Source organism: Dicentrarchus labrax, unplaced genomic scaffold (assembly GCF_905237075.1).
Source record: "Dicentrarchus labrax unplaced genomic scaffold, dlabrax2021, whole genome shotgun sequence".
NCBI classification, from domain to species: domain Eukaryota; kingdom Metazoa; phylum Chordata; class Actinopteri; family Moronidae; genus Dicentrarchus; species Dicentrarchus labrax.
This window is the reverse complement of record NW_026136709.1, coordinates 17,040,250-17,059,265: the sequence shown is the minus strand read 5'-3', so window position 1 is coordinate 17,059,265 and position 19,016 is coordinate 17,040,250. Positions and strand designations below refer to the sequence as shown.

At 39.7% G+C, this 19,016-nt stretch overlaps 2 protein-coding genes across 2 annotated transcripts; both read right to left on the bottom strand.

Moving 5' to 3' along the window:
- Positions 1 to 288: 288 nt before the first annotated feature.
- Positions 289 to 13,714, bottom strand: LOC127369811 (uncharacterized). Its single transcript, XM_051411547.1, has 13 exons — positions 13,699 to 13,714; positions 12,571 to 12,767; positions 12,402 to 12,461; positions 11,661 to 11,959; positions 10,018 to 10,710; positions 8,278 to 8,475; positions 7,661 to 7,984; positions 6,222 to 6,286; positions 5,912 to 6,018; positions 5,655 to 5,798; positions 4,824 to 4,955; positions 3,004 to 3,273; positions 289 to 2,463 (listed from the first exon to the last, which is right to left on the bottom strand). Exons 1-13 carry the CDS (start codon positions 13,712 to 13,714, stop codon positions 2,257 to 2,259), a joined length of 2,712 nt encoding a protein of 903 aa, XP_051267507.1. The 3' UTR covers positions 289 to 2,256.
- otulina (OTU deubiquitinase with linear linkage specificity a) lies at positions 13,600 to 16,059 on the bottom strand. The gene is made up of 3 exons (XM_051411204.1): positions 15,816 to 16,059; positions 15,272 to 15,393; positions 13,600 to 14,239 (listed from the first exon to the last, which is right to left on the bottom strand). Exons 1-3 carry the CDS (start codon positions 15,927 to 15,929, stop codon positions 13,816 to 13,818), a joined length of 660 nt encoding a protein of 219 aa, XP_051267164.1. The 5' UTR covers positions 15,930 to 16,059; the 3' UTR covers positions 13,600 to 13,815.
- Between the last annotated feature and the right edge of the window lie 2,957 nt (positions 16,060 to 19,016).

The following is a 19,016-nucleotide window of genomic DNA, read 5'->3' as shown; positions in this document are numbered from 1 at the left end:
ATACATAGAAAATGATTTAAGTTGTAACCCTTCTCTTTTACACAAATCAGTCTTGGTGACGGAACGCAGAAATAACCATAAAGCATGTTATTGATACCAAGTGTTTCCAGTTCTTGATGTTATGCATGAACAAATGTCTCATTTCCCCAAAAAGTAAAAAAAAAAAAATGTTTGGTATGTTATCCTACATGCTTATCTTTGACCCCCAGACCTGTTTAACAGAAATCCAGATAGACTTGTTTTGGATGGGTACGGCGGCTAAAACATACAAACAACATCAACCACAGATAGAGCGTAGGAAAAAGCCTTTTGTATTCAACCAAAAAACCATTTTACAGAACAGATGTCCAAACAGATGTCATTTCCTGTAGTGAACTTCTGAAACCTCAGTTCAAAATCATCTTTATAGTTCTCAGTCAAAAAAGTATCAAGCTGATTAAACCAAAAGAGAGAAAAAAACTTTTACCATAATTTTGCCATCCAAACAAATCTTACACAACAAAGAACATTCCTGCAAATGGCATAATCAATGTTTTACTGTTAACGTATCACTCTCACCTGCTCTGGAATCAGGGCGAGGAAATGGCCTCTTATCACTACTGACCAACATTCATTCTTATTGTGCATTATTTCTAAGGCAACATGGAGGACCAAGCGGGCGTTTACTACTGAATCCAGTGGCTGGTGGTTGGGGACTGTTGCCAGTATTTGCAGCAATATTGGCACGTTTCTTTCCCTTCAGAACAGCTTGGTTAAAGGCAACATGTTACACATTGAGTTTGACACACACACAGTTTCAAACACACACACACACACAGACCACCACAAATCCTCTGACACAGAGGCTGCGATTAAGTCTTCCAATCGTCATCTGGTGTGAGCTGTTGTTAAACCTGATAAATCATCTAACCTTTCACTGACTGATTCAGTCGTTTCACCTACGACTTCCAGTCTTCTTAATTTAAGATGCTTTTTTCTTCTTTTTTTTCCCCCCCCCGACATTATGAAAAATAATAAATACACAAATCAAAGCACTCGGATTCCAGTGTAAACACCAACCATCTCATCACTTTGGCTGCTGTTGGCAGCTCCACTGTTTGTTTGTTTTTTAAATCAGGATTGCTCAGAAAAACTTGTCCTTCAAACTAATTTGGGACTCAACTGAGATGATCCTGCAATATCAGATGCACATATATGTACACACACCCAAATAGAAAACTCTGTATACAGTACAGTGTGTACAAATGTGTGTAAACCACATCTTGTACAGGGTCTCAAATCAGCATATTGTTAAAGGAATAGACATTTGGGATGGTATGCTTATTTGCTTTCTTGTCGCGAGGAAGAAGATCGATACGCTTCTCATGTCTGTACGCAAAGTATGAAGCAAACACTAGCAGCCAGTTAGCTTATCACCAAGGTTAAACTAGGGGGGACAAAACAGACTAGACTTTGTATGTACAAAACTAACTAAAATAAAATAAAAATATCTTCAGTTTTAGTCTCAATTTGGTCAAATTTGTCAACACAGCAACCCTGACCAGGCATCAGTGCGTATGTTTATTGAGACTGTCGATGTGCTTGTTTTGTAATACCTCTATTGAACTTCTTAAATCTTGCCCCTGATAAACACCCCTTTATATGACAATATAAAAAGCCCTAAAACTAATTCTAAACTAACATTTTTAAACAACAAAAAAGTAAACTGATATGAACAAACCCACGCTGGAAACTAAACTGAATTAAAAACAAATTAAAACTAATGAAAAATATAAAACTATAATAACTCTTATAGCACAAAGACTGGAGGGAATTTGTTCTGTCCTAAGGTAATAAAATCCACCTACCAGTAGTTCTAAAGCTGACTAATTATCACGTTTGATCTTGTTTGTTTAACCTCACGGTGAAGGGAAAGTCTGTAAAACCACAATGTGTCATTTTTGCCCTTCACTTTTTGTTCAGACAACAACAAATCTTACAAACAAGATACAACCTGTTAACTAATGAGCCAGAGAGGTGCTGCCAGGCTGATTTTATTACCTTAGGACAGAGCAAGGCCACCTGTTTCCCTCCCATTTCCAGACTTTGTGCTAAGCTAAGCTAGCTGTACCTTCATCTTTAATGGACAGACTGAGTGATATCAATCTTCTCACTGAACCCAAAATGTCAAACTATCCCTTTAATTGGCGTAACTCTATTAATCATGATCGACCTGAGGAGTGTTTGTATGGCAGGAGATTTCTCTGCAGCGAACGATCAGCTCGAGTCGAGCTCCTCGTGTTCTGCGGCGTCTACGACTGGCACATTGTAGTGGCGATCGTCCTCTGTGACGAGGCACACGGACGGCCAGTCGTCCTTATGGTCGTCTGGGTAATAGGTGACAAACTCCTCCGTGTCGGCCTTGTACAGTCTGTAAACTTGAATGGTGCACTGCAAGGCGTAGCCCAGCAGGAACATCTCCACCTGCACGAAAGGCAAAAAAGAAAAAAGCTGTGAGATAATTGCACGGCTACAGAATGCGTGCTTCTTACATCAGCTGCTCAAGCACATGATACTTAAGGGTGGGGTTTCTTTGTCTTTCTAAGGAAACCGTGCCAGTAAAAGCTTTAATTAAAAAGAGTGAAAATAACAATTAAACTCGCTCTGCACCTTCCTGAAACCTCCTCACCCCCGGGGGGCTGATGATGCGGCGACATTACAGCTCAAACAACAGAGAAAACAACACAAGCGCCGGCTTGTTTTACTATTCAGGTTTCAGATCATGAGAATGTTACACGCCCAATCATGACATCTTTGTTTTTCTTGTTAAAGCATGACAATGGTTTATTTAGCAGAAATGTATTGCTGGATTCAAAAGGTCAAGAAAATCCCAGCAGCTACTTGCTACTAAGTTATTATTTACCATAAACGGTTCATATAAAAGCTCCTGTACACAGCCAGTAAAACATTCAGTACAGGTCTTTAAACGCCTGTTCGAGTGAGTCTGCCCTGGGTTTCTCCTACCTGCTCCAGCCCGGCACTGAGGCCCACGTGGCTGAGGTGGTTGGAGAGGAAGGAGCGCGGGCAGTCGGACGTGTCCCTGGCGAACAGCAGCCAGCAGAAGAGCGGGACGTCTTCGCCGGTCTGCATGCAGCCGTGCAGCTCCGCCGCTCTGCCCAGCATCAGCAGCTTCAGCGCCTCCAGCAGCCCCAGCTCCTCTTCTCCTCCCTGAAACACTTGCTCGCACAGCTGCTGCCGCTCCACAGCCGAGGGGCAGTCCACTGCTGCCTGCCACTGTAAGACCAATCAATGAAATGAATCAATAACTAGTTTGCATTTAATCACTTATGGCTTTACAAATGTGAGGATTTGCTGCAGTTTTCTAAAAAAAAAAAAAAAAAAGCATAATTTATGACTCATTATTTTTTATATTTTCTAGCTTAAATTATTAATCAATGAATAAAAATTGACTGAATAATGAAAAATATTCAGCAGCTGCAGCCCCGGTAATGTCTGTCCAGAGAATGGTACAAGAGGAAAGACCATAATTATTTGAAGCGTGGAAGCAGAGCTGAAACAATCTATTAGTCGATTAGGAAATAGGACTGATTCATCTTTTAAGTCATTTTATTTTTTCCAACCAAAAATACAAATGTTACCTAGGTCCATTTACTCTCTTCTTTGTCTTATGTGATGGTTAGTTGAAGATCTTTAAGTTCTGGGATGTTTGTTGCACAAGACAAGCAACATAGACATTTTATAGACCAATCAATTATTCGATCATTCAAGACAATATCAATCAGTCCCACATATCCTCTGAGCATTTTGGCCTGATGGAGGCGGTAGATTAAAGGCCAGGAGGACACCAAAACACTGGGATTCATCCTCCGTTTCCCCACAGCAAATATTATAGAATCTGACAAATTTTAATCTGGTTTGACAAATAAACGCAGGTCTCAATTAGACGCAAGGTCTGGTTTTTATAGAGGTTCTTTGGATGTATAAACCCTCTTAAAGCACAATAGGTTGCCCACTTGCTGCTTAGATTGTACATACGAAACACGTTGTGTCATTATTGAAATGCTGCACATCGTTAGATCAATTCGGTTCTCCACAATTCATAACTGATACGTTATTAGATTTTTATACAATTAATATTCATACAGGTTTAAATAAACTATTTGACTATTCTTTGCCGTTCAGGAATGTAGAAAGAATGTGTAGTTATTTATTCAATTCCAGTCTAACATATGGCATTCATGGAATATTTTGTTTTCACCACAACCGAAACTACAACCTGAAAGATCATCAGACAAAATCAGTTCCACCAAAGTGTTTTTTACTCAGGGGCTATTGTAAGGAGGTCCAGCCCTCCCATTCTCTGCATTCATGTACACAGCCCAGAATAACACAGTCTATTCCTAATGCAAATATATGGAATCCACAATGTCAGGCACAAAACCAGCACACAGTTACCTCTCATAAGGCGAAACACACCAGCGACAGTGAATGTCTGGGGCCTCATTCTGTTACAGTAACTGTGGTTAGAACGGTTTCTTTTGAGGCTGAGGGTCCATCTATCCCTCCAGATCCTTTAGGGGAATTACTAGGCTGTGCGTTAATGACACACAGACCAAAAACAAAAAAAAAAAAGCCACGAGAGACTGAGCAGTGCAGCATTTAGAAGACTACCTCCCTTTAACATATGGTAGCAATCACATCTAAAAGCTCCGTGGATGAATATCAATACCCTCAGTGTCCACGGATGGCATAAAAATAGTGCTGCGGTTTACTCGCTCCGTCTTTTAAAATACTTTCTCACATGTTTCCGAGCAGATTTGTACCTTATTTCTGAGAAGCTCCATGTAGCCTTTTAGCTGCAGTGTGGCATCTCCTGTCCCATCTCCCTGCAGGCATTCTCCAGGAAATGTCCACTGACTTATCAGACCTTTCTGGGCCTCAAGTTGCTCCGGCAGCTGTAAACACACAGAGAATTAAAATGCTAAGACGTAATTTCAGCTGTGTTGAAGGGAACTGAAGCACTGACATTGTTTGAACATGGACGAAACAACAACAAGGCTTTAATCCCATGTCTTCTACACGGACTATCAACCCATGTGGATGCTGAAATTCATGTAGCCTTAGCCTCAGTCTTTCAGCACAATATAACGTTGATGTATTTAGCCATCAAGTGGATATTTAAGACAGCAAAATGGATGGTCAGCGGCTAAAATACTGTCATTTCGATTAGTGGGAATCAGGATTTTTGCATCACAATTTTATTTATTACTGAAAAAACTATTACAATCATGAAGATGTGACATTTGTTGAGGTCTGCAGTAGCAACCAAACATGTTTTCTTACATGTAGAGAACAAGATTTGTAGGCCAGGGCATCTCTACAGCATTACAGCACTTCATTATAATGCAGCTTCCTCAATTTGGATATTGCACTTGGCCATACTACGATAATTGTGCAGCCCGACTTTCTAGTAACTGTGTGAAATCAACGACCCATTGTTAAATTACAAAAGATTTCAATGCTATATTCACCTCCATCACTGTAAACTGTAATACGTGCTGTCTGAACAGACTGTTCGAAGCGTAGCAACGGCGAGGGGCACGGGGGCCGTAGCTAACGGTCAAGTAATACCACCTCGTTACGTGAGCGTTTACCATAATAACGTCCTCCTCCTGCAGCCATGAGGGCAGCTGGGTGCTGTGGGAGAGCACCTGGAACAGTGTCGCTCTGAGGGCACAGTAGTTGTCTCCCCTCACTCTCCTCAAGCTGCCAAACCTCTGGGACATCTCTTCATAACCCTGCAGCGGCACACAGGGACACCACAGGACGTCTTAGCCATTAACGTGAAGAGAAAAAAAAAAAAACACCTTTAATCTGAAACACTTCTTCCCAGAGAGCTACAGGCACCGACCTTTCTAATGAGAGCACTTTTGGCAGTGTTTCCTTTCCACTCTCTCTCACTGTAAGACAGAATGTCCACGGCTGGGGCCAAACTACATCTGTCCTCCACCTTTAAATCTGAGACAGACAGACAGAGAGAGAGAGAGAGAGAGAGAGAGAGAGAGAGAGAGAGAGAGAGAGAGAGAGAGAGAGAGAGAGAGAGAGAGAGAGAGAGAGAGAGAGGAGAATAAGACACACAACGATGGACAAAACAGAAGGACTACTGTCTGTATTTTACATGACAAAACACAAACACAGATGAGTGATTTGGATGTACTGACGTGTTCCTGGTTTATTTGTTTGCGATGCTGACAGCTCCTCGGCTCCTCTGTACAAGTCTTCCTCACTGAAAAGGAAGAATGAAAAAAAACAAAAAAACACTTAAGACTGACAATGATTTATATTTTTCTTACTGTCAACAAATCCTTATAAAAGAAGACAAATCCTACTAACAAGTTCATCCTAAAATCTCTTTCCTGTGCCACACAGATCCATTACTGTTTAAAAACTATTAAAAAACAAATCAGTGAGACACTCTGTTGCCCTGGGTGACACGTTCCTTCCTTTCAGTGAACATGGGTAGTTTATTTTGAGTAAATCCCACATAGTCCGTCCTGCTGCTGTAAATACTCACCAGCACCAAATTGGTTTTAATCTGCCGCTAAAAATAGTTAATTTAGTCGGGTCTCCGTTCTGTATTTCCTCCTGTGTAAATAACATTTGATAAAAACATAGTTGCCCACCTATCTTTTATAAATAAAATACACAAATGCATGTTTGTAACGGAGCAAAAGAGTTAGGTCTTCAGTAGGAACGAATCTGTTGCACTGTGTTTAGACGTGGCGGAAGACAGTGACAGTGCTCCAAAGATGAAATAAGTCTTAAAGTGTGGTCGTATTTTGGGGAAAACATGACCATAGATGGTCACCTTGTCTGCAGAAAATCAAAAGGGGGGCAAAACTTTAAATTTCTTATGAGTCATGTTTTACTTTTAGCTCAATGATTTCAAAATGGGGGAAATGTGATGGTTTGTCTGTGTCTCAGCGTAGGAACACAACACGTCGTTCTGCTGCTGTACATCTCCAGACTCTTTTGCCCATTGCACAATATAATGTGGTTTTCATGTAGTTTACTCATCCAACTTACATATTTTTCACATTTTAAAATCTGGTCGGTTGTGTAATTTGATTTTTAATATCTTTACATGAGGTATTTTCTATGTTATTATTTTGATGTTTATGCAAACAAAAAGCATTTAGTGCTGCTCGTTTTGTTTGTGGTTCTTTTTCTTCTATATAAAACTTGGTGAAATGATTTCAGTGTGTGCATCAGTACATTGTCATACAGTCTAAAATATATACAGTAAAACACCGACCTTATGCTTAAAAATCACGATGAACTAAAAATGATCCTTCAGTTTGTTTGCTAATCTTCCAAACCTTCACGATAAATGCCTAAAATATCGACATAATTTGTATTTTCTCGTGTTTTGACACCAAAATCCCATTTGAGAACTGTGTATTCTCAGTGGTTACTCTGTGGCAATAACACACGCACTCTGGGGATGATGACGCGTAAGATCTCTCAGAGCTGAAGACTAAACACATGGTGCTGAGTCTACAATGCCACACAGTTTTCAACAGTGCCTTCCTGTGTTGCGACTCTTTCGACAGATACACCCATTAAAACACATGATGTGTGAAAAATGATCATGACAAACCTGTTCCCCAAGCCATCTTCAGCAGAGTCTTCATTCTCTGTGACGGATATCTCGTCAGCTGTTACACCGGTGGATGTGCTCCCTGACAGCTCCTCTTTTCCAGTTAACTCTGGGATCTCAGCATTCCCAGCCTCGGTCTCGGCCTCTGCGGGAGTGTTTTCCACCTCCTCCTTGATCTCTTCGTCCTCCTTCGCTACGGGAACATCTCCATCTTTGTCGTGGTCTTTCCTTTTCTCCCCAATGATGCTCTCCGAGGAAGTGACCTCCTTCGAGCTCATCGTCGCACACTCAAGATCTGGCTTTGCATCCTGATTTGACTTTGAGCTGGAGAGAGAAAACATCTTTATCGTTATTCATCCTGCTTTAAATCAAAAGATTACCATCTATGTCTTTAACCCATCTTATAAGATTTACAGAAAAAGAGCCACTTAAATGACGTTTTAAATCATAAAACATTTGTTTAGTTGTATAAATATTTATGTAGGAGTCTGCTGCCACAAGCTGGTGGTGTCTATATGCCCCCTAGTGGTCAAAGGGAGGCTATCAAAAACACAAAAGTACACAGTTTATGTAAACAAGTGCCTTATTTTGATATCACAAACTCTGAACCAACTGACCTCTCGCTGGCGTCTGGCGGTGCAGTGGTCTCTGGCTGCCCGACAAAGTTGGCGGCGCTTCGTTCCTCACCGCTGTGGTTGAGTCCTGAGGGCTCGGATCCCGGAGAAGACTCGGAGACATCATGGCTTTTTATGACTTCAGGACCGGCCTCATCGCACACTGAAGAACTCCCATTCTCTGAATGCTCTGTCACAGCACTAGACACAGGATGACAGGAGAAAGATATTCATTTATATACAGCAGAATCTATACTGATACACACCACTGATACAGAGGCTGGTTGGGTGATATGGATTCTTTTATCTCTGTATATTCCTGTAAGATCAGCGTATTAATGCAGGTTTATCACCCTCATCTCATCACTGGGGCTGCATGATATGGTAAAGAATCATACAGGAGTAATTAAGACTTATTGTGATTCGTGAATGATGATTTTTGCATCACAATTTTCATTTTCACTGTAAAAATCACAATGATGATGTGATATTTGTTCAGGTCTGTAACAAACAAACATGTTTTGAAGATTAGTAGGTCAGGGGATCTCACAATATACTACATTACTTCATTATAATGTCGTTCTGCAGCTTCTGTTATTTGGATATCGTGCTTGTCCATTTGGTAATTTCAATATTATTTCGATAAATTGTGCAGTTCTACTCATCACATTGATGATTAACAAATATAATACTGCCATTAAGCAATACTGCTTGTTGACTTTGCAACGCTGCCCTTGATGGCCTGATACAGCCGTAGATATAAAAGGGATAATGATTAATTAAGAGATGATGACCTCGGTACGGCAGTGTTTGTATACCTGTACAGTTTATTGTACATTGACCAACCTGACAACCTGTGAAAATACTGTGAATGCAATGATAGTTTCTTCCAGTATAAACATACTCTATGGTATCTTCTTTCTTTTGAGGTGAAAAATATCGTTGTAGGTTCTGGTGTTTTGTTCTGGTGTTCAACAGAAGAGTAATTATTCCTTCTCTGTTTTATTTGAATATGGTTAAGTGAACTAAAGAAGTAAAATGATCAAATAATTCATCAGAAAAATGTTCATCATCTATGCCACACCTCATTTTTAAAGATACCACATAATAACACACATCATATCCCCTTCGTGCTTCGTCAGCCTTGTGGTTGTCTGTCAGAAGATGTCATAAATTGGCTTTTTATCCAGTTTTAAGCCACATTTTTACCATCCACTGTTTAGATCTTGGTCCTTTTTAACTGCATGTTTTAACCAGATGAAGGATTCTGGTCATTGGGCGTCCCGGGGTGTCACTTGTCCACCGAACAGCATCGGAAAAACCCTGACTTTTAAGGTGAAGCTTTACCGGTTTTAATCACTGAATCTGTTTTTTCTGAAGAAGAGGAGATCTCTGCAGATAATTCAGCTCCTGTACGAACCTCCTGAACAACGAACAGTGAAGGAAACCTAACTGTCAGAAGCTGACTGCAGTGACGGCGATGCTACCCACGCTGCTTCACAACATCACTAAACTTCGTCTTTTGTCACCGATTTGATAATGGGAGACCCCCTAGTGGCAGAACTTACACACTGTACATTTAATTTTAAAAATATGAAACCGTAATCAGAATAATATATGTTATATATGATAAAAATACATATTAATTGCTTAGCTCTAATTGTACATATTCCAATTCAACCTTAATGATATGTCGTTGTATTTTTCCATCCAACATCAGAAACTGAAACTTTCGTGACTCACCAGCTCGGAGACTCTTTGTCGATCTCCTGACTGACCACAGAGATGGACGACACCTGACAAGCTGCTGTGTTTGGCGCAGATAACGCTTCATTATTTTGAGGAAACTCCCCAGATGGCTCGGCTACAGTGCTGTCAGCGGTGACCTCGGAGCCTGCTTCTTCATCATTATCATGAGCGTTGGCCAATGTAATGTGCTCGCTTGTTGTGTTTATCTCAGTATGGTTTTCAGGGCAAACTGTCTCGGCTGTTAGTGAGGCGATATCGGGGATTTTGTCCTGCGTTGAGGCTGGATTTTCTTCTTTTGGCGCCGCATTTGTAGCTTTAAAAACCTGCCAATCAGCTGCGGCTTTCTGCGGGGAGTTTAAAGTGCATTGCAGAAGTTCAGCTTCTTCACTGCCTGCAGGGCGGTTTTTTGCATCTTCATCTTGTGCTCTGGAGGAGTTTTCTTCGGGTTCGGACCCTTTCCTCGGAGAAGGTGTCGCCTTTTGTTTGACCACCTCCTGCAAGGCTCTATTCTCCTGAGTGTTATTGGGCTCCGAGTCTCCAACCTCAGGACTCTGCTTCACTTGCACAGCCTTCACCTCCACAGCCTCAGCCTTCACCTCCACAGCCTTCACCTCCACAGCCTCAGCCTTCACCTTCACCTCCTCGGCCTTCACCTCCACCTTTATATTATTATCATCAGGCGTTTTCCTGAGTGACATAACACAGAGAGAATGAGCAATGTCACATCAAACAACAAAAGCATCTTTTCAAACCTTAAATTAAAACCCCACCTCAGTCGCAGCTTTAATGATCTAATATAACAATGAGAAACAGGATTTTTTCATGAGCAGATATGTGATCAGAGATGAGATGTTTCATGATTCTTTCTGTACTGCAAATGTGGAGGAGGTACGTAATCTATAATCAGTCATCTTTCTGTTGTATCTCTTTGCACTAACCACCGATGATGTCTCTTCCTGAAAACCTTTAAGCCCTCGGGAAGTCCCCTCACCCCATTAAGGCACCTAAGCACTAACACACCCTACGCACTCTTCAATCAACTTTCTGTCCGGCCTAAACCAACATTTGAATACAATATTTCCACAGACAGACAGAACACAAAACGTCTCAGTTGGTTTCAATGTTGACAAGTCTCTGTAGAAAGGGCCCCATTAGTGAGTCAGCGCTGACATTTGCTACGATCTCAGTATGAAAAACAAAAAAACCGTAGCGGGAAATTTGTGAGATTTCTGTGTCAGCGATGTAAACTTAAACGATATTAGATTTTTCCCTGAGTGGGCTGTGAGAGAAATGACAACGCCAGGAGGGACATCAGCCTGCGAGTCAACTGTTTTTTTTTTATTCACTGCTGTATTTGATTTTATGATTTTTGTATTATGTTATTTAAATATATATTTGTTGGCGGCTGTCTCTGAGCCAAATCTCTGTCTCGGTTTACTCCACTCTCTTTTCTACATCTGTGACACCACCTTTGAGGGTGTAACCTGCTGCCGACCAACAGGTTTAAACTTACGTCTTCCCTTTTCCCCTGAAGTCCGCATTAATAAACACTATATCACCAGATCGTGTTAGTGACGCTGAGATTAAATAAACAACAACACAACAAAGGGAACCGTTACTGAAAGTGGTGATCTCACCTCATCTCGTCATCTCCTTCAGGACCACAAGTGCCCACCACAGTCGTATCGCCTGTGGCCGTCGTGGTCTTCGAGTCATTCTTCAGCAGAACACTTCTTTCCTCCGCACTGCCACAGGGACTTTCAGCGTGACAGCAGCTGCTCCCCATCTGTCCCCAAACGCTCCGTCTGCTCGGGAGGTCGGACAGGACGTAGGGCTGAACGGTCGACCTCTGGTCCAGAAACAACCTCCGAGAGCGACCTGACGAGTCGCTGAACCCTGAAGACTTCAGGAGTCCATGATGACGAAGGTGGAGCTGCTGCAAGAGCCAGGAAGGAACGGTGATACACAATGTGTGAGTGATTAACACACTCCTCTCTGCTACTGTTAATTATGTGACCCCGATTAGGAAGTTTAGTTAATGCAAATATTTAAACCACTAGGTGAGCCAAATATTGTCAAAAGAGGTGAACACTAAATGTTATTCTATCAGGTATTAAAGTTTATAGCTCTTTAAATTCTCAATATTTAGTTAACAGCTAACACATATGTTGGTCTGAAGAGACTTAATGTTTAATAACACAGTTTGAAATGTGATTAAATGAGAATATGGTGCACGTATTGTAAAAACATTACCTTAAATAACAGCTGCACCCTGTTAATGTAACAACAACAAGGAAGTATCGATAATGAAAGCAGCTTTTCACGTTCATCGATCCTTGTATTAACAATAATCACATTTTAAAAATAGATAAACATACCTTTTGATTTAGAGGCAAAGTCACGAAGCTCCGATTTCCGCTTTCACTTTTAATCTGCAGCTGCAAAACAAATAAATACAAACAAGCTTAAGTGAGCTAGCCCCCCCCAGCTAGCTCAAAAGGTATAAACTTACAAATACAAACAACCGACAGTAAACAACCGACACACCGGAAACCTCCCGCAGACACCGCAACCGTCGCTCACTACCGTGCGGTCAACCAGCGGCGGGTATTCGCGGTGTTTTGTGCGGTAACATGTGTCGGCGCGAACCCCGCTAGCATAGCCGGAGCAGCGGGTCGCGGCACGGTCCGAGCGCGTGACGTCACGCCCGTGTGTGAGCCGCGGAGTTGTGCGGCGTTCAGGTGCTGCTCGGAAACCCGCGTTACTTGCGTTCACCCCGCGGTGCGTTCAGGGGGAGACGTCGAAAAATAAAAGCGAGGTCAGAAACTGGGAAGTGTTAAATCATATGGTTGGATTGGTGGGTTAGAGAAATCAATAAATATATATATATTATATATATTGTTATTGATTATGTAAGAAAAAAGCAGAATGTAATGTGATTACTTTAACTTTATTATCTTGTAGAACAGTTCTTATTTTATTTCAGTTAATTTAATAAAGTAATTAAGAGATGAGCTGATAATGGGATTAGTCAGTTGCAGCCTTATTAAATGTAAACGTGGAACATTTCTGGCTACAAGGAACGTGGGCAAGGGAGGTTCTTTTTGTCCTGTTACGTCAATGAAACTTGACATTTTACTTGATAAGAAAATGATACTCATAACAGTTTTCATTAGTGTGGTAATAAAGTAATGTTTTCATTATTATTATTATTATTAACAGTCATTTAATATTGAGGGAACTATTAGAGGGGAGAAAGTTGTCCACAATCTCAAATAACAAAGAAAACAAATCAACTCTTAAAACTCTCAGTGGGAGGGAAATACTCTGCTAAACTGTTTAAGCATCATGGTAATAATTTATTGATTTATTGATATTATATAACATTGATTCACAGTGTCATGGTAGGTTTCAGGAATCCCCCGATCCACTTCTCACTCTCGTTATGACTGTAATTTCACATCCAACCAAAAAGAAACGAAACATTTCTGAGACAACAAAATAATTCTTCATTACAAAATATATAAATATATAAATATATATACAGCCAATAATAAATAAGAGTTAATGTAAAGATTTCATTTAGACGGGCAAGAAAATAGATCAGTTTTTATTTTCAAATATTCTTCAACCATTTTATACAAATTCAGAAATTAAATATTAAACATTATTTACATCCAATATACTTCATAGCCGTGTGTAAGGAGTTTACACTAAAACCCGTTTGTTTCATAGTTCGTGTCCTCGTATTGTCCCAAAACCGCTGTGATTCTGTTCCCTGACGTTCAACCACTACATGTTCTGCAGCTCCTGTATGTGACTGATCAGCTCCTGCGGGAGTTCGAGCTCTGACACGAGATCCACGCAGCGCTGCAGGAGGAAGTTCAGGCTTTCGCTTAAGCCGGAGGAGCAGTCAGTGGACCCAGAACAGGGCTTTTGTTGCTGTTGAGAACCGTCCAGGTCCATTTTCTCTCCTCCCCTGCAGCAGTCTGTTTCTCTACATCCCTCCCCACAGCAGCCTGAATCTGCCTGCTGCACCTCCAGATCCTCCATGCTGTCAGAGACGGAGCTCACGCTGGGAGGAGGATTCTCCAACGTCTTCCTGATGCCGTCCAGCACCGCCTCTTCGTGCTGTGAAACCCGCCGCAGGAGGTCGGTCACAGAGGCTGGGACGGGGCTTTCCGGATGTTGAATCTGGCACCAGCACCATACAGCGCTGCGACGTGACAAACAAAGAGGCAACAGTGTCAGACACAATGGCACAGAGAGAGAAAAGAGTCTTTAATAATAACCAGAACAAAAGAGGCTCAGGACGTTTCTGTGCAGGAAAGAGGCAGAAATGTTACACGTAGGGGTGTTTTTAAAAAGAGTGTATGGAAACTGAAGAGCAGGGCAGAAGAAAGAAATCATCTTAATAACCAAGTAGCTTTTTCATATATATGAGCTGTGTGATTTTTAATATTTAACCAGATACAAAAAAACCCCACAATAATATGAATATGGATAAGTTTTACAAGCTTTTATGGAGGATTAATTTACAATAAAAACTGTTCTGCCCCTAATAGTAAACACAGGACTCCATTAAAATACATATATATGAAAATATTGTGACATAAATACAATTTCCCAAAGTTAATGCCATGTCTTTGCTAAATGTTATTTATTTATGTTACCAAAAGTGTCACACCTGCTTGCTTAAATTCACATTTTGTGTTTACTTCTATAGTTTTAACTTTATTTAGTTTACAACAGGAAACATGTAACTTTAAAGATATTTGGCTTCTTTTGTGTACAAACGTGTTTGTATTCCTCTAAGGGTAACGATAAAAAGTATAATTTATGGTGTTGACACAGAAACTTGGTAGCTGCTTAATTCAGATGGAATAAAAAGCATTTGGCCATACATAAAATATTGTCACTAATAATCGACTTTTAAATATAAATTGTGGCACAATTCATAAGTTTGTAGCTCAGAAATGTCCCTTATATTATCAGGAGGATTATTTTAATGAGTTCTGTGTGATTTAATGAGGCTTAATGCGAACACAACGTATAATAATGACTTTTCTTTCTTGGATTGTGTCATTTTAATCACTTTTTAGGGGCGTAAAGAGGTAAAAATATCCAGTTTTTATACTATAAAGTCTGAAAAATAAACCTAATTTTATGTAACATCCATTCTTATTTCCTAACCCACATTAATCATTAAATATACCACATATTGTATAAATTATATGATGGTTTTTACCTTAATATTCCTTTGAGACGGCCCACAGCGGCAGTCTGAGCTGCTCCTTCCCGGAACCCCTGGTTGAACCCGGCCTGAAGAGAGGCCTCCTCCCCGGCATCCACTCCGTCCACATACCCGTCCTATCCGCGGTAAACATTAAAACACATTAAAACACATTAAAACACATTAAAACACACTAACACAGAACCGAGAGCAGCTACTACAAACATACAGCCAGAAATATATAATATATAACATTTAAAGCAAAATATTAAAGTCAAACACTTTTTTTTTTTTTTTTTTTGGCAGTTGGTTAGCTCATTAGCATTAGCCACATTAGCTCGTTAGCCACATTAGCTCATTAGTATTAGCCACATTAGCATTAGCAACATTAGCTCACTAGCATTAGCCACATTAGCTCGTTAGCATTAGCCACACTAGCTCGTTAGCATTAGCCACATTAGCTCACTAGCATTAGCCACATTAGCTCGCTAGCATTAGCCACATTAGCTCGTTAGCATTAGCCACACTAGCTCGTTAGCATTAGCCACACTAGCTTTACCCGGACTCTCCTCTTCATGTTGGTCGTCCACTCTCGGCTCAGCAGGCTGATGTCGTCCGCATTCTCGTCGAAGACATCTTCTCCACCGAACGGAACAGCTTTAACCCAAGACATGGCGACTTTATAACATATAAAAACTGTATTTTAATATAGTTTAACGGTCTGTTTATACGTCAGGAGCCTCTCCGCTACCTGACTGACAGCCGTTAGCCCACTGTAACGTCCTAGCTAATGGACGTCATTACGCTGCGCCTCTTCTTCTTCTTCTTCTTCTTCTAGTTTTACGGCGGTTGGCAGCTTATTGGCGCATTACCGCCACCTTCTGCTCCGGAGTGTGAACCAGAAAAATAGATTTATTTACTTAAAAACAACAACAATAAACAAAACAAAACAAACCTAACCTAACTTATACTTTATCCACTCCTAACAGCTGTTCTTGTTTATGTTTATATTCCATTAAAAACCCTTAAAAAGGTCAACAATAAACAATTAATTAATCATTTTAATGTGAATTCCTCTTAAATCCCTAAATTTAACCTCCTACAACTCAGCCCAGTGCCACAAAGAGAAAATCCACATTGAAGCTGCAGTAGGTTTTTTTATTTGCTGAATCATTTCTTTATATATCCTGACGTTAGACAGATAATCTGTGGTTCCTCTGGTTGGTTCTAGTTCTCCTAACGGTGTCTGCGAGAACCCACCGGGCCCGAATGAAAACAACCAATCAGAGCCGATAGATAAGATAGCTGATTGTCAATTACAGACGTTTTGGGACTCTGTGAGGAGACTCAACAATCTAAAAAGTGCTCGATTATCTATCTATTTATTTTCCTTATTCATACTTTAATATTCTACAAAGGTTATAATATAAATAATGGACAAAATGTTACAAATTCACACATTTATACAGTTTTTTTTAATGCATTTTCAACTCTCAACTACTCATTTATGCCTTTGGTTATTCAAACTTTCATCAATTTTAAGTAATTTAAAATATTAAACTTACTTACAATGGAGGTCAGTTCATGTTCAACCTCTTCCAGCTCATCACATGAACATCCAATAATTTAACTTTTTAATACCTTTAATAGTTTTTAGGTTTCTCCAGAATAAAGGTTGTGTTGTTAGCTGAAGTAAAAGGCGTTATCATAGGTATGGTGGTCATGTTAGGACATCTCAGACTCTCTCAGAGTCCTTATTATACTGAATAAATTAATAAATGGTTGCTGATGATGTCGTATGTTATTATTTTAATGCAGAAAAGTATCTAAAAATGTTACTTTGGTACAGTAATTGAGTAAATGTAGTTAGTTTCATTCAACCAGTGGAAATCAGGGCGACCACACGTGACTTTTGTTGAGTTGGACCAGTGACAATTAATTAATTTTGTTTAATTAAAGTGGAAAATGTTCACAAATGGATCTATTTGAAGTTTGATATCCGACTCATGTTGAAACCAATTACATTAATATAATTTTAATTTTGATTGATTAAAAGGACGTCCGTTGTTTTCTTACATGAATTTGTGCAAAAAAACTCTAAGAAACGTAAAAAAAGAGTGAAAGACATAAAATTTATGAATTAAATGTTAAATTAAATTGAAAGTGTCAATTTAAATGACACAATTTGAACAATTTTCCTGAGATTTTTATTTTATTGTGTTTTTTTTTTAGTCCTGCCAACTGTTTTTTGCACAATTTGAAGCTACTATTTTCTTTTAGTTTGTATTTTTCCTTTAATGCTCACTTCCTCCTCTCTCTGTGTGTGTGTGTGTGTGTGTGTGTGTGTGTGTGTGTGTGTGTCTGTACTGCCACCTACCGACAGCAGGTAGTAACACACTGTGGGTCCTGCAGGGGGCGCTGGTGGCTCGCTGTAAAACAGAGTCAGATCCACAACATCAAACATCCTCAAGCATCTGAGAGTTTACAGATAATGGGAAAATCTATTTAACCCATAAACACATAATCTAGTTTTAGCTTTACCACTCATCTTCATCATCATCATCATCTTCTTCATTGTAAACTTGGTGATTTTGTCTCCTCGTGTGTTTTATTTCTGTCTCAGAGTTTGTATCCCCCCCCAACAGCAGCTGTGACTTTATATTGTTTGTTTTGTTTTTAAATAAATAGAGACATAAATAATTAATACAATAAAACGCACATCGTTTTTTGTTTTAGGCTCCAAATGTTTGGTGGAAGATGTTTTTCTTAAAAATGTTTTCCACGGCACAAAAAGAAAGAAAGTGTAAAGTCACGATTCAAAGCACAACAACAAGGTTTAGATGAAACATGGAAAACCACTGTGTGAAACCACGTGTCTCCATATTTGGTGATTTTTAGGGTTTTCACATAAAGAAAATGATTATGAGTTAAAAAAATAAATAAATAATCTTTAAATTATCTAAAAAAAAAAGCTTAAAAATTGTTTATTTATACAGTTTATGCATCTCAAAAGTGTTGAAAATGACATGTTAAATGGGTTTGAATTCACAGTATATGCTCATTTGAATAGTACAACTTCATAATTAGTAATAATTGGTGGTTGATTGGCAAAATTTCCAATTTTAGTTAAGCAGAATTACACAAAATAAACATTATATGTTATTTTACATTATAAAGATCCACGTTTTAGACAAGAAATCAAAAACATTTCCATTAAAAATAATAATATTCCACACTGATGCTTCTCTTTCTGAACACATCTACAGCTGATAATCAAAACATGGAGGCAATTTAACATTACTGACAAAAAAATATATGAATCTTACATGCTTTTTGGTCAGAAACATGTTGTCAGGATGTCAGAAATCATGTCTGTTGTTGTTTTTTATCAATCCGTGCTGCATTTTTAGTGCAGCCTGAATGCTTCAATCACTGTCCGGTGCATCTTTACAGCTTCCTGTTTAAGTTTTCAAAGGAGAAAATGTCATCCGTCCTGACAAACACATTATTCACTTATCAATAATACATCTCACCTCCCCCCTTCTTTTTTTTTTATCCTCGCTGTCGAGTAAAGAGAGGAAGACAAAAAAGAAATCATTGTTTTATTTTAAGGTTTTCTCATTCTTGCTTCCACTTTATGGAAAACACAGGAGAACAAGGAGGAGGAGGAGGAGGAGGAGGAGGAGGAGGAGGAGGGACGGCTAGGCAAATGCCTTTTCACCTTGTTGGAAGGCATTTGCAGCCGCCGGACAACAATGGC

Coding starts and splice junctions, on each gene's coding strand:
- LOC127369811 (XM_051411547.1), bottom strand. Junction 10,711..11,660: donor GAAGGAGATGACGAGATGAG/GTGAGATCACCA, acceptor TATGTCACTCAG/GAAAACGCCTGATGATAATA. Junction 5,799..5,911: donor AAAGTGCTCTCATTAGAAAG/GTCGGTGCCTGT, acceptor GTGCCGCTGCAG/GGTTATGAAGAGATGTCCCA.
- otulina (XM_051411204.1), bottom strand. CDS start 15,929: ATGTCTTGGGTTAAAGCTGTTCCGTTCGGTGGAGAAGATGTCTTCGAC. Junction 15,394..15,815: donor ACATGAAGAGGAGAGTCCGG/GTAAAGCTAGTG, acceptor TACCGCGGATAG/GACGGGTATGTGGACGGAGT. Junction 14,240..15,271: donor CGTCTCAAAGGAATATTAAG/GTAAAAACCATC, acceptor GTCACGTCGCAG/CGCTGTATGGTGCTGGTGCC.